The following is a 15279-nucleotide window of genomic DNA, read 5'->3' as shown; positions in this document are numbered from 1 at the left end:
TTGGTATTTCTCGACATAAAATAAAACAAGCGCTATCACGTTGTTTGGGTCTTTTCGTACTCATTTAGAGAAAGCGCGGTTGCGCTGTTTGGGATTCTTCGACAGTGTTTTTTCAATACCCCCTGGGACTCAAACGAATCGTATGTTTTCTCGACATAAAATCTCAGCAGCGCAATCGCGCTGCTTGGTACTCAAACGGTTAAACAATCATTTATACACTATTAGCTGCTCTTATCTTTTGCTTATTCATATCTTTTGCCAGTTTTTCAAGTGGGTTCACAACTTTTGTTCATTTCCAAGCATTCCCTTTATGTGCTAATTATTAATTCTTTTCATCTGTAGCCATGGCAGATACCTCATCCTAACCTGTGGCTGCCTATTTGTAGTGTCTGTTGTTGAAGAGAAGCTTTAAATTATGAATAGTCTCAAAGGCAGCACTTTTTTTCTTTTGTCAGTTTTGTTTAAGAAATCGTTCCCCACCTGGAAGTCACTATATTAGTTCTTACTATAGAAATAGTTTGAGAACTGTTTTTCAAACTCTGGTGTATAAAAGGAAAGTCCTAGGGTTGCTAAAAAAAAAGGGAGGAAGACATCACAACTCTCAGTGATGCATTTTCACCCACCAGGTTGGCAAAAATATTTAAATTGGACAATAGCAATGTTGCTGACCACACGGAGCAACAGGAACTCTTATGCTGATGGGATTATAAATCAGTACCTCTTTGGGATACAATTACACTTTATCTTATAAAAGTCCTTCCCCCAGACATACTGTATGGAAATTTATCCACATGTGTAGTAGGAGATGTGTACAGGAATGTTTATAGCAGTCTTTATAATAGCTAAACGGATAAACTGTACACACTCCAAATACCTACCAACAAGTGAAAGTGTAACTTGTATGATATTCATACAATGATATGCTATATAGCTGTGAACTGTAGAGCAATGGGATGCTATATAGTGAATCAACTATAGTGAAATGCATTGACATGGATGAATCTCAAAAAACCATTGAATGGAAAAGGCAAGTGATAAATTGATACAATCTATATAAAATTCAAAAACATTTGAAAATTTTATTTTTAGGGTTGTGTGCATAGTAAAACAACTATAAGGAAAAGTAATGAAGTTTTTAGAAATACAGAGTAGTAATAACCCGTGAGGGGGAGGGGGAGAGCTTCATTGGGGGTACACTATTCAAGGCATTAGCAGTATTGGTGATATTCTATCTCTTAAGCTGGTGGCAGATACATAGGTGTCCATTTTATAGTTCTTTTTTATCTTGTACATATGCTATATTTCGTATGTGTATGAAATTGTTCATAATTTTTGTTAAGCCACTATAGTAATCTGGGAGGGGGGTACATTAGAATCTGTATTTTAGTCAACACCTTTAGTGATCCTATTTGTAGATGGCCCACGTTCCAGACTTTTAAAAACACTGCCTTAGAATTTCACAGATTTCCTTGAAATGATTGGCCTTATTCTTGGCAGAGGGATGGCGAGGAGATTATTGAAGCAAGGCATATTCTTGACAGGTTCCAGTGCTGTGTGACAAAGGCAGTCAGAGACGAGAGAGGAGCAGGAGCGTGAGTCCAGAGACCTGGGTCCCAGAGCTCCTGACCCCTATGCCCTCATTTGTGAAGCAAGCAATGTGATTAGATTATAAATCCTTCATAGCTGTGTTCTGAGGTTGTAACCTTCCTCCTCTCAACCCTCGTGTCTTCTCAGCCGGTTCCCAGTGATAAGAAATCAGAACTGCTGCCTGTCGGATGGAACAACAATAAAGACCTGTACGTCCTCCGGTATGAGTCGAAGGAGGGGTCCAGAAAGCTCCTTATGAAGGCTGTCACTGTGGAGAAGAGCATGATCATCAATGTGCTGGTGAGTGTCTGAGACAAGGAGGGATCTGGTGATGAGAGTAGATGTGAAACCCATTTAACTGTATGGATGAAGAGCCCTAAATATTTGTGAAGCCTTTACCCATTGATCCTACTTCTGGATCTTTATCCTGAGGCAAGAACCCTAAAGATAGAAAGCTTTGTGCTCAAAGATTTTCACCACTGGTATTGGCGGGGGGAGGCTATCCATCACAGGGGAATGGTTAAGTAAATTAAGATAAGTCCATTCAGTGACAATCTGGGAGGAAAAACCATAGCCCCTGGGGTAGGGGTCCTCAAACTTTTTAAACAGGGGGCCAGTTCACTGTCCCTCTGACCGTTGGAGGGCCGGACTATAGTTTAAAAAAAAACTATGAACAAATTCCTATGCACACTGCACATATCTTATTTTGAAGTAAAAAAACAAAACGGGAACACATACAATATTTGTATTTGCATGTGGCCCGCGGGGCCGTAGTTTGAGGACCCCTGCCCTGGGGGATATTTTAGTTCTTTAGCTAAGCTTCTCTTCTTGCTGCCTTGAAGCCTTTACATTTCTTGTTTCCTGTGCTGGGAAGCTTTTCCCCCTGTGAGGGCCTCACATGCATACACACTCTTCACCCTTTCTTTAGCCAGGCCTACGCCCTCTCTTAGTTCACTTCCTCAGAAAGCTCATTCCTGACTACCTACTCTCACCTGCCAGAAAAATCTAAAGTGTACTTCTCTACTTCATCCTTTCATTTTCCTGCCTGGTACCACAATGTGTACTTATGTACCTATTCATGCTTTGGGTTAATGTTTGTATTCTATCAGTGGACAGTGAGCACCATGAAGGCAGTGATTTTCTTTTTGTTCTGATTGTGTGTGTTCATGGAAAAGTATATTTTGGAGGCCTTTACATAGGAATGCATATACTAGTAGCTATACCTTATTCATTAATTTATTATGCCAGATTCCATAATACCATAATTTATTTATCCTTTTGATGAACACTTAGATCTTGTATCAGACAAGGTTCTTAGTTTCAAACAACAAAATCCCTTCAGGTTAGTTTACAGATTGGGTTTGTGGAAGAATTGGGATAGTTTCCTTGAATTATTGGAAGGGCTAGAAAACAGGTTCAAATCTGGGCTCCAGGATAGTGCCCCAAACCATGCCATTGAAACCACTGATGTGGCCACCACAAGGATGTGAGGGACTGGCCAGTCCTGCCTGGCCTGGTGCTTCTTCTCCTGAGCCACTGATGCTGGAACCCCTCCTTAGTAAGATGTCTGTCCCTTGCTCAGCCTGCTTCCCCATGTTGCCCACCTCCATGTCGAAGTTGTGCATCTTTTTGGCTCCTCAGTTACATGCCTGTGCCCAGGCTGCAAAAGAGCCTAGGAAGTAGGTTTTCTGGGCTCTGCCTCAAAAAAATGGTATTCCTAAATCAGTGAAGTCCCCAATCATTAGAAGGGTATTTCCTGTATTACAAACAGTCCTTATCTATGTCTCTTTGTGCACATACATGTTTCTTTAGACAAGAAATAGTCCATCTCTCTTTTTTTTTCCTAGGAATATGGCTCACAGCAAGTGTCAGATTTGACCCTCAACTTGGATGATTATATCGATTCAGAAAACCTGCTTGACTTCCACAGGTACTTCTAAGTGATAGCTTTCCCTGGGGGGTGGAGGAGGGGAGGGAAAGAGAGAGAGAGAGAGAGAGAGAGAGAGAGAGAGAGAGAGAGAGAGAGCGAGCCAGTGGCCAGATATAAGGAATGGCGTGGAGATATCCAGAGAATTAAGGAAGGTTAACAGAAGGATCTTTCACTCCTGGGCACAGTCACTTCTCAGTTCTCTTTTCCTATTTTTAAATTATTTGAAAAGAAGACTCGTGGGAAATGTTATGTGAAATAAAATTATGCAATCAAGAATCCACAAGTGCTATAGTGGCTCCGGAGTAGAGATGGGGCTGGGTCAAGGCGGTCATTTAGAGTAGGCTCCTGAGAAAAAGTGTCCCTAATCAGGTCTCCATTCCACCCCCAACATTTTTTTTTTAATCCTCACTGAAGGATATGCTTTTTCATTGATTCTAGGGAGAGAGAGAGAGAAAGAGAGAGGGGGGGGGGGAGGAACATTGATGTGAGAGAGAAGCACCAATTGTTTGCCTCACGCATGTGCCCCAACCGGAGATCGAACCCACAACCTGGGTATTTGCCTAACCAGGTCAGGAATAGAACCTATGACCATTCAGTGCATAAGAAGACACTCTAACTACTGAGCACACCATCCAGGGCCCAACTTATTTATTTAATAGACTATTTTTAAAGCAGTTCAGACTTCCCATGTACTTCCTGTCCCCTCCTCCCCCCTCACCACCCTCCCTACCCCCGCAACACGCACACACACACATGCACAGCCTCTGTCACTATCTGCATTCCTCACTAGATGGTGCATTTTTTAAAATGGAAGAACCTGTACTGATGCACATTATCACCCAAGTTCCGTAGTTTACTTTAGAGTTCACCTTTGGTGGTGTTGGAGTATGTTTTGGTTTATAAGAAACTGCCATCTCTCTTCCAAAGTGACTGTACCATTTTGCATTCCCAGCAGCAATGAATGAGAATTCCTATTGTCTCACATCCTTGTCAGCATTTGTTGGTGTTAGCAGGTTCAGATTTTGGCCATTTTAATAGATGTGTAATGGTATCTCATTATTTGTTTTAATGTGCAGTTACCTAATAACATAGGATGTTAAGCATCTTTTCATATGCTTATTTACCATCTGTATATATACTTTGGTGAGGCTCTTCTGGTCTTCAGCCCATTTTTTAATTTTTTTCTTGTTGGGTTTTAATTCTTTATATATTTTGGATAACAGTCCTTTATCATATAGTGTTTTGCAAATATTTTTTCCTAGTCTTGTCTTCTCATTCTCTTAGTTTCTTATTTTTAAATTTACAACCCTACAGAAAAGATGGTTGCAGAAATATTACAGTGAACACTCATATACCCATCAGCTAGATTCACCAAATGTTTTTAACATTTTGCCCTGTTTGCTTAATTTTTAGATGCTTTTTTGTTCTTGAACCATCTGAGAATTATTTCCAGACTTTATGGACCTTAACTCCTAAATATTTTAGCATTTATCTCCTTAAAAGGGCATGCTCCTATAACCTTAATACAGGTCATCACACTCAAGAGCTGTAACGTCGATACATTAGTATCATTTACTACACAGCTCACGTTCAGATTTCTGCAGTCAGCACAGCAGTGTCCCTTTTAGCTAGCTAGTCTTTTGGTTTTGGGTTTGAGGGTTTTTTCCTTGTCCAAACAAGATCACACATTGCATTTATTTTCATGTCTTTTTAATTACCTTTAACCTAGGCAGTTTCTTAGACTTTTTGTGTGTGTGGCACTGGTATTTTTGAAGACTTGAGGTCAGTTGTTGTGTAGAATGTTTAGATTTCTTCCTCAGGATTGGATTGATCAGATTGCTTCCTCATCGTGTGATGTAGGTTGAACATTTTCCACAAGGACACTACGGACAGTCCTCGGGTTATGTCGGACTCAACGTTTCGTGGTTATGTCGCCATCTCCCATTTATTTATATAAAAAAAAAAAAGTTCGTCATTTGGACGTATGTACATAGGTGCTTTATGTTTTTTATTATTTATTTACCACAAGTAAAGGTCAGGAATTGTTATCTTTTAAATTTTTTTTACTGTTTCACTTCATTACTGGTGTGTATGTGCTCCATGTAAGTGACGTAGGTGCTTACGTAGGTAGGTTCCGACTTGTGGCAAAAATTGCGTTATGTCGCACTGTAGGAATGGATCTCTGATGTAACCGAGGACCTACTGTACATGGTGAGGCTGTGTTCTCAGTGTTTCACATCAGGCATGTCATGGCGTCTGTCTCAGTTGATTTTGTTCAGTTGATCGCTTGGTTAGGATACTATTTTCCAGTTTTCTTTGCAATAAAGGCATTTGTTTTTGCTTGTGTTTAATAAGTGATCTGTGGGATTATGCTAGCAGACTAAATAACCTGCTTCCCACTGGTCTTTCACCTAGTGGTTTTAGCATCTATCAAAGATTCTTGCCTGAATCTATTATTATTGTGATAATTATAAAATAGTTATTTTTTATTATTCTTTCTACATTTATTAGCATTTTTTTTAAAAAAGTTTTCTATTCTTCTTGTCCCCTTTATTTTTAACTTTTAAAATATCAGTGCAGACTTACGGGTTCTTTTTTTTTTTTTTTTTTCAGAGTTATAGTCCATTTCTGTCATTCTTTGAATGCTCAAGTTGTTCCAGAGATGACAGCAGGAACCTCTTCAAGCTGCTTCCTTTGTCCTTTTGACATGTCCTCATCCTTCTTTGAGTGTTTTCATACTTTCTGGCACAATAAGATGTTCTAGTCTCATCTTGCACTTTCCTTGCCCCTGCCTTGAAATTAGCCATTTTTCTGAGGAACCATGATTTCTATTCTTAGGGAATATTATTTGAAAACCAAAATCTTCACCCTGAGTATGTTCATTAAGACTAAGGATGTCATTGCTTCCAGGTCTTCTCAGAGAACAGAGGTAGGCAGCTTTTTCCTTAAAGTTTGTTTGTCTTGAATTTCAAGCTGATACCTCTACTTTTTATCTAAGTCCATGGGATTCTTATTCTCTTATTCCATCCTTGTATCTATCTCCTTCTGTGGTGAGAACTCTGGGGCCCAGCACCACCAATATATTTACTTGTTTGTATTTGTTTGATCCTAAAATATACACAAATAGTTTCTGAACTGCTACATCAGAACCCACCAAGAACAAATCTACTAAGTAAAGTTTCAAATATGATCTCTTCCCAGGTCTTTTGTCCTTTGTGGGTATCCCACTGAGGATGTATAAAGTGAAGAGTATTGTGTTCAAAAGGTACTTACGTTAATGCTTGTCTTTCCAGTATAATGAAATTATCTGTTTACTATATAGTTTGTCCCATTTAATTCCACTTTATTCCATTTAGGGACTTTTTCCCCATTTTCATTGACCTCTTGGGGTTTTGGAGGAAGCCTGGCATCACTATAAATCGGCAGTCATCAGAACTGCCTAGAAACCCTGTTGCATTTAGTTGTATCTAATCAGCAATAACCATTTTAAATCTTCAGTACTCCGCTCAGACTTCCACACCACCTACCTCCATCATTCTGGCTACCCCTCTTTGTATGCTCCCCTCTTCCATAGGAGAGCCCAGCTTCCATTCCTGCTTACCACCTTCCCGTCGATTTACCACACAGCAGTCAGACCAGCCTTTTCAAAACATAGATTAAAACATAGATTAAATCATGGTTAAAAAGCCTTGCTTGAAATCCTTCAGTGAAATCCTCCACGCTACTATTTTTTTTTAAATTAGGAAATAAGTATTAGTGATAATGGGGAGAAATTGGAACCCTTGTACACTATTGGTGAAAATGTAAAATGATGCAGTCACTAAAGAAAGTGGTTCCTCAAAAGATTAAACTACTGTATGATCCAGTAGTTCCACTTCTGGGCATACACTTGGTAGAGTTGAAAGCAGGATCTTACAGATATATTTGTACACCCATGTTCAGAGAAGCATTATTCACAGTAGTCAAAAGGTGGAAGCAACATAAATACCTATGAGTACCTAGGACAGGTGAATGGGTAAACAAAATGTGGTATATACATACAATGGAATATTATTCATTTTTAAAAAGGAAGGAGGGTTTCAGCATGAACCTTGAGGACATTAGGCTAAGGGAATAAGCCAATCATAAGCAAACAATATTGTATGATTCCACTTATATCAGGTACCTAGAGTAGTCAGATTCATAGACACAGGAAGTAGTACAATCATTGCCAGGGGCTAGGAGAGGACAGAACAGGGAGCTACTGTTTAATGGGTAGAGTTTCAGTGTTGCAAGATGAAAGAGTACTGAACATGGTTGTTGTTGGTGGGTTGCACAGTAATGTGAATGTACTTAAACACCACTGAACTGTACACTTAAAATGTTATATTGATACAGTTTTAAGTATTTTTTAATTGGGGGAAAAAGACTAAAACCCTTCAGTGAATTTTCATTTCTCTGAGGATAAAGAACAAAATCCTTGATGAGGCCTAAAGCCTCGTGCCTAAGCCTTCCAACCTCATCCTGTGCCACCTGCCCCTGTGTCTTAGCCATGGTGCCATGCTTCTCCTCCCTCTTCAGAGTTCTTCCCTCTGCCTAGCATGCTCTCCCCAGCTACCTCCATAGCCAACTCCTGTTCTTTCCGTTTCCATTTAAATGTCAGCTCCTCGGAGAAGCCTTCCCTGCCCCACCCCACATTTGGTGTTTTGAAACAACCTTTTAAAAATGTAATAAGTGGGTATTTTATGATTAACTTTTTAGAGTTGGTTTCCCCTGTTAGCGTGTGATCTCCTTGAGAGCAAGTCCTGGGTCTATTTTGCATGTAGACCAGCAATTTTCAACCAGTGTGCCACAAGAATTGTTAAAACATGCAATAATTGACTGTTTAGTCAGGCACACTGACCTCTTTTCCCTTAGATTGTCAAATAAAAAAAATGAGCAGCATCCTGGCTGGTGTGGCTGTTAGTTGGAGCATCATTCCCTGCTCCAAAGGGTCGTGGGTTCGATTCCTGGTCAGGGCACATGCCTAGGTTGTGATTTCAATACCCAGTTGGGGCACACATGGGAGTCAACCATTCGATGTTTCTTTCTCTCTCCCTCCCTCTCCCTCTCTCAAATCATAAAAGCATACCCTCAGGTGAGGGTTAAAAAAAAATGACAGCCGTCAACACAATAACCATTTGTAAATGAATCAAAACTATACCTTTTTTTTTTTGTCAGTTCAGCAAAAAATATATATATATATATATTTTGGTGTGCTGCAGAATATTAGTAATTTGTGTGCCATGAGATGAAAAGGGTTGAAAATCGCTATAGTAGACAAAGGAATCAAAGAGTGAAGTGAGGCCAGGCCTGGCCTTTGGAGAGCTGCCCACACCATGACCCCACTAAACCCCTTAACAAGATATAAGGGAAGGACATTTGGAGTGTGGTCTCGCTAGACTTCTTCATTCTGGAATTCCACTGGGAGAGAAATTGACAAAACTTGTGGTAAGAATCCAGGCCTGTATTAAGCTGTTCATGCACAGTAGGGCATTTCCTTGCCTCAGCAATACTGAGAGAGAAATAGTAATAATGTTTATTTGTTTTTTAAAATACATTTGTTGCTAGGTCTTATGTGTGTGGGTGTTTTGTTTTTTTGATTACTATGAAATGAGGGATATAATAGTACTATTTCAGCTGTTGTTCTGAGAATGAATTGAATGAGATGTCAGCACAGAGTGCTTAGTGCTGGGCCCAAGCTCTTAGTAAATAGCAAAGGGGGGAAATCTGATCACTAGGAATCATCTCCATGGAAACGGAGGCTTTGAGAGCTAAGGTATGGGATCTGCCTCCTAATCATAAGGCCCGCCCTCCCTCTGCCTTACTGTGCGTAGCACTGAGCTGCCTGCTTCTAGTCCCCTATCCCCATGCGGCCCTCCCTGTGAGGTCATTATGGCATGTCTTGTCTGTTTTAGTTAGTTAGTTGTGCCCCTTTGTGAGCAAATTGCGGTTTGCCAAGGAGTATAAACCTGTTGTGTGTTTTTTGCCATGCCCTTTCTATGTTAGACAGGATGACAAGCTCTTTTGCTACCACCAAAGTGGCATTTTTACTGAGACTTGGAAATTGTGTGAGAACTTCTCTTGGTAGTTTCTGAATCAGACCTGAGTTCTACATGTAAACATTTTACATAGGGATATCAGAGGTCTGCTAAGTGCACCACACATCGTTCATCTGATTGGAAAGGAAAGAGGAGTTAGATTCCTTTATCCCTCCCAACCAACTTGGTCAGCGAAGCAGTCAAGTCCCCAGAGTTCTGTGTTCTAAGTAGAAACCTATTCTTTGTAGGGATGTATGGACCCCACAGGCCCTTAGCACTTTCAGGCCATTGCAGGTATTACCACTTTCTAACCATGAACTCCTTCAAGCACAGTGTTCTTCAGGATTGATAGTAAACTGGTTAAAGCAGAGGTGCTCTGGTGGAAAGGGGGCAGAGCAGGAAATGGAGCTCCCTATGCCCCATCCACTTGGCTTTTCTCTTGCCCTCCCTGGGCCCCCCCCTTCTATGCTTTGCTAAAGACCTGAAACCACTGATCTAGTCTAACCTCCATTTATTTTATGGTTATACAATAAATGTATTTTTAATTAAACTTTTAATACAGAGAGACCATTTGTGTCCTTTATACTTTTTACCTTAATGATAACATTGTACAAACTATACTAGACATTATGACCAGAATTTGACTTGGATACAGTGATACAAAGCCACCACAGGATCCCTCCTGATGCCTTTTTGGAAAAAAATATATTTTATTGATTTTTTACAGAGAGGAAGGGATAGGGATAGAGAGTTAGAAACATCGATGAGAGAGAAACATCGATCAGCTGCCTCCTGCACACCCCCATACTGGGGATGTGCCTGCAACCAAGGCACATGCCCTTGACCGGAATCAAACCTGGGACCCTTCAGTCCCCAGGCCAACGCTCTATCCAGTGAGCCAAACCAGCTAGGGCTCCTGATGCCTTTTATAGCCATGGTTACTCTTCCTCCTGGCAACCATTACTTATTCTTCATTTGTAAAATTATCTCATTTCAAAAATATATAAGTGGAATCATACAGTATGTAAGCTTTTGGAGTTGACTTCTCATCCATCCGAGTTGTTGCATGCACCAATAGTTTGTTTCTTTGTGTTGTTAAGTAGTGTTTGTGGTATGGATATACCCAGTTTGTTCATTCATTGAAGGATATCTGAGTTATTTCCAGCTTTTTGCTATTACAAATAAAGGTGCTATGAACACTCATGTACAGGCTTTTGTGTGGACAAATTTTTTATTTCTCTGCAGTAAATGCCAAGAGTACAATGGTAATTGCATGTTTAGTTTTTTAAGAAATTGCCAAACAATTTTCCAGAGTACATATACCATTTTACACTTCCATCATCAGTCTATGAGTATCTGTATCTTCACCAACATTTGGTGTTATCACTATTTTTCATTTTAGTTATTCTGGTAGATATGTAGTTATATCTCATTGTGGTTTTAACTTGCATTTTCCTAATGGCTAATGATGTTGAGCATCTTTCATGTGTGTATTTACCATCTGTACATCTTCTTTGGCAAAATGTCTTTTGCCCGTTTTCTAATTGTTTTTTTTACTGTTGTAATTTTGAGAGTTCCTTATACAAGTATATATTTCAGTTGCAAGGTCTTTGTTAGGTAGGGGTTTATAATTACTTTATTCTGTAGTGTGTTTTTTCTTTCTCTTTACAGGGACTTTTGCAAAACATAAGTTTTGAATTTTGAAAATATCTATTTTATCATTTTTGCTTTTAGTGTGTTAAGTTTTAAGAATTCTTTGCCTAGCCTAGATTCCCAGATATTTTCTCTAAACATTTTAGTTTTGTCTTACATTTAAGTTTGTGATTTATTTTAAACTAGAGGCCCGGTGCACGAGATTCATGCACGGGAGGGGGTTGTCCCTCAGCCCGGCCTGCACCCTTTCGCAATCCAGGACCGCTGGCTCCTAATCACTCTGCCTGCCTGATTGCCTCTAACCACCTCTGCCTCAGCCCCTGCCACTGCGGCTTCATCCGGAAGGATATCTGGAAGGTCGTTCGGCTGTCCGGTCTAATTAGCATATTACGCTTTTATTATTATAGATTAATTTTTTAAAAATGTAATTCTCACCTGAGGATAAGTTTTTATAGATTTTTAGAGGGGGAGGAGGGAGCGAGGGAGGGAGAGAGAGAGAGAGAGAGAGAGAGAAAGAGAGAAATATCAGTCAGTTGTTTCCTGGACGTGCACTGACTGGGGATCAAACTTGCAACCTAGATATGTGCCCTGACTGGGATTCAAACATGCAACCTTTAGGTGTACGGGATGACACTCCAACCAACTGAGCACCCAGCCAAGGCTTAAGTTAACTTTTGTGTAAGATGTGAAGTTTCTTGCCTGTGGATATCATTGCTTCAACACCATTTGCTCTTATATTGAACTAGAGGCCCAGTACATGAGACTCATACATGGGAGGGGTGTCCCTCAGCCCAGCCTGCACCCTATGGCAGTCCGGGACCCCTCAGGGGATGTCCGCCTGCTGGCTTACACCTGATTCCCCCAGGATCTGGCCTAAGCTGGCAGTCAAACATCCCTCTCGCAGTCTGGGGCTCTCGCAATCCAGGACCTCTCGTTCCTTACTGCCCGCCTGCAGCAGAGGCAGGAGAGGTTCCTGCCACCACCGCTGCTCTCACCAGCCGTGAGCCCGGCTTCTGGCTGAGTGGTGCTCCCCCTGTGGGAGTGCACTGACTACCAAGGGGCACCTCCTGCATTGAGCATCTGCCCCCTGGTGGTCAGTGCACATCATAGCGAGCAGTCATTCCCACGTTCAGTCAATTTGCATATTAGGGTTTTATTATATAGGATTGCTTTTGCAACTTTGTCGAAAATCAGTAGTCTGTACTTGTGTGGGTCTATTTCTGGGTTCTCTGTTTTGTTTTGTTTTTTCCATTGATCTTTGTGTCTATCCCTCTGCCCCTATCACACAATACTGATTATTATAGATACATAGTAAACCTTAATATTGAGTAGAATGATTCCTCCATTCACTTCTTTGTCAAGATAGTTTTAGCTATTCTAGGGTCTGTGCCTTTCTGTATAAACTTTAGAATAAGTTTGTGTCTATAAAAAAAACCTGCTGGAATTTTGATAGAAGTTGCATTAAACCTATTGATCGTTAAACCTATGATGGGGAAACTTGACACTTTTACTATGAACATAGTATGTCTCCAATTACTTAGGTCTTAATTAGGTTACTTTCATGACCATTTTGTAATTTTAAACATATAGAATCTGAACATGTTTTTGTTATTTTTGGGGGGGAATAGAGGTGATCATAAATGGAGTTCTTTCTTAATTTTGATTTTCAAATGTTCATTGTTTGTATATAGAAATGCTGTTTATTTTTGTGTATTGCTCTTATATGCTGTCTTGTATATTAAATATTTGGTGAGCTCACAGTGTTGGAGTTTATAGATTCCTTTAGAATTTTAAGGTAGACTATCATGTCATCTGCAAATAGGGGCAGTTTTATTTCTTGTTTTCTAATCTGTGCTTTTTCTTGCTTAATTTTTTTTTCAGGTTTGAATGTGCTTTTTTAATTAAATTTTACTGGGGTGACATTGGTCAACATGCACATGTAGGTTTCATGTGTGAATTTCTAAGTTGCAAAATTGAAGGAGCTAGAACTTCCAGTATTATGCTAAATAAGAGTGGTGGGAGAGGATATGCTTGCCTTGTTCCTAAAGTATTCAGACTTTCATTACTAAATATATTGCTAGCTATGGGCTTTTTTTGTAGCCCATATTGAGGAAGTTCCCCTCTGTTCCTAGTTTGTTGAGAGTTTTTCTCATGAATAGATTTACTATAGGTCTTTTGTCATATTTTTTTTGCATCAATTGACATAATTATTTGATTTTTCTTAACTTATTGATATGGTAATATTGAACCAGTCTTGCATACCTACAATAAATCCTGTGGTGTATATTTCTTTTTATATATTTTTAATTCAATTTGTTAATATTTTGAGCATTTCTTGCATCCAAGTTCATAGGAAATACTGGTCAGTAGTTTTCTTTTTTTGTACTCATTGTCTGGTTTTGATATCAGGGTATTACTGGCCTCACAAAATGAGTTGGGAAATGTTTCCTCCTCTTGTATTTTTCTGGGAGTGACTATAAATTGATGTTCTTTTTTAAAAATATTAATTCTTTAAATGTTTGGTAGAATTATCCATTGAAATAATCTGGACCTGGAGATTTCTTTTTGGGGGTGCTTAAGTATGGATTTAGTTACTATATTCAAACTATCTATTTCATTTTGGCTGAGTTGTTAGAGTTTGTGGTTTTAAAGAATTGGTCTAAGTTGTTGAATTAAGTTATTCTTAGTAGTCTCTTATTATTCTTTCATTAGCAACAGAACTGTTGTAAAATATCATTTCTTTCTTGATACGGGTGATTTGTGTCTTCTCTTTTTATGTTTGCTGGTCTTGCAATAGGTTTATCAATTTTATTCATTTTTTTAAGAACCAGCTTTTTAATTAAATTTCTCTACTACTTTGCTGTTTTACTGATTTCTGTTCTTTATTATTTCATACTGCTTGCTTTGGGTTTAATTTGATCTTCTTTTTCTAGGTTCTTAAGTCAGAATTTTCCTTAATCTCTCCTCCTAACCCCCCACCCCCACCTTCCCTCTGAGATTTATTATGATTTTTCCCCCACTTTTTCCAATGTAAGCATTTAATGCTATGACGTTTCCTCTCAATACTGCTTTAGCTATATCACACATATTTTAATATGTTTTATTTTTATTCAATACTTTGTATTTTTTCAAGACTTCATCTTTGATTCACGGTTATGTAGACTAATGTTGCTTAATTTCCATGTATCTAGAGACTTCCTTTCTGTGTTGATGTTTAATATTATTCCATATGGTCAGAAAACATATTATTTCAGTTTTTAACATTTGTGAGGTTTGCTTTTTGACCTAGGATATGGCTCATTTTAAAACACCTGTTACCCAACTCTGCCTCAACACCTCATCTATAGCTCACATTGCTTATCTCTCACTGGCAGAGAAAGGAGGCCCAGAGGAACCTTCCAAGGGCCTCTGAGTTAGTGACAGAACTAGACCTTGAGCCCCCAGAGCCCTGCCTACTTGGACCAGGAACCAAGTTTATCCTCCCCTCAAAGCCTTTGCCTTCCATGATCCTTCCCATGACACATGATGAACACATAATTGAGGGTGGGATGGGATGGGGTGGGTACAGAGAAGTAGCCAGTCCAGGCCCTGTGCCCCTACACTCTCACCTCTTTCTAATGGGGTGGTAAATGAGGAGGGACAACTCAGATGCCTAAGAGGCTTAGGCGCAAATCTCGTAGAAAACCTCGGGCTGTTGCCCCCCTCGCCCAGGCCCGCTGGGCGGCCCATTCCCACCCTTGCAAACAGTCTAAGCGTACTTTCAAGAGCTGTCAAGGCCGTCGCAGCCACCAAAATACTGTATTAAGGGTTGCCAACCAGCAACAAACAGTTGACACCTCATCTACCTCCTATAGGACCTACAGGAACAGTGAGGAACTTCGGTCTCGTATTGCATCTGAAATCATCACACCTCTCCACGAGCCTTGGGACAAGGCTAGTGTAAGCAGTCCCCATCGGGAGTTTCCGCCTGCCACTGCCAGAGAGGTGGACCCACTCCGGATTCCCCCACAGCACCCACACATTAGCCGGCCTCCTTCCTGGTGAGTATAG

At 39.9% G+C, this 15279-nt stretch overlaps 1 protein-coding gene across 3 annotated transcripts in view; it reads left to right on the top strand.

Moving 5' to 3' along the window:
* Positions 1-15279, top strand: part of PSMF1 (proteasome inhibitor subunit 1) — a 40425-nt gene that overhangs the window by 5557 nt on the left and 19589 nt on the right. For all 3 annotated transcript variants that reach the window (XM_014456419.2, XM_023754341.1, XM_006089368.3), the window contains exons 2-4: positions 1735-1887; positions 3435-3517; positions 15084-15269. In XM_014456419.2, coding sequence (XP_014311905.1) covers positions 1735-1887; positions 3435-3517; positions 15084-15269 — 422 coding nt within the window. The remainder of the gene's footprint in view (positions 1-1734; positions 1888-3434; positions 3518-15083; positions 15270-15279) is intronic.

Source organism: Myotis lucifugus, unplaced genomic scaffold (assembly GCF_000147115.1).
Source record: "Myotis lucifugus unplaced genomic scaffold, Myoluc2.0 scaffold_60, whole genome shotgun sequence".
Lineage (NCBI taxonomy): Eukaryota > Metazoa > Chordata > Mammalia > Chiroptera > Vespertilionidae > Myotis > Myotis lucifugus.
Note: the sequence above shows the minus strand (reverse complement) of the source record. Positions and strands in the feature narration are given on the sequence as shown.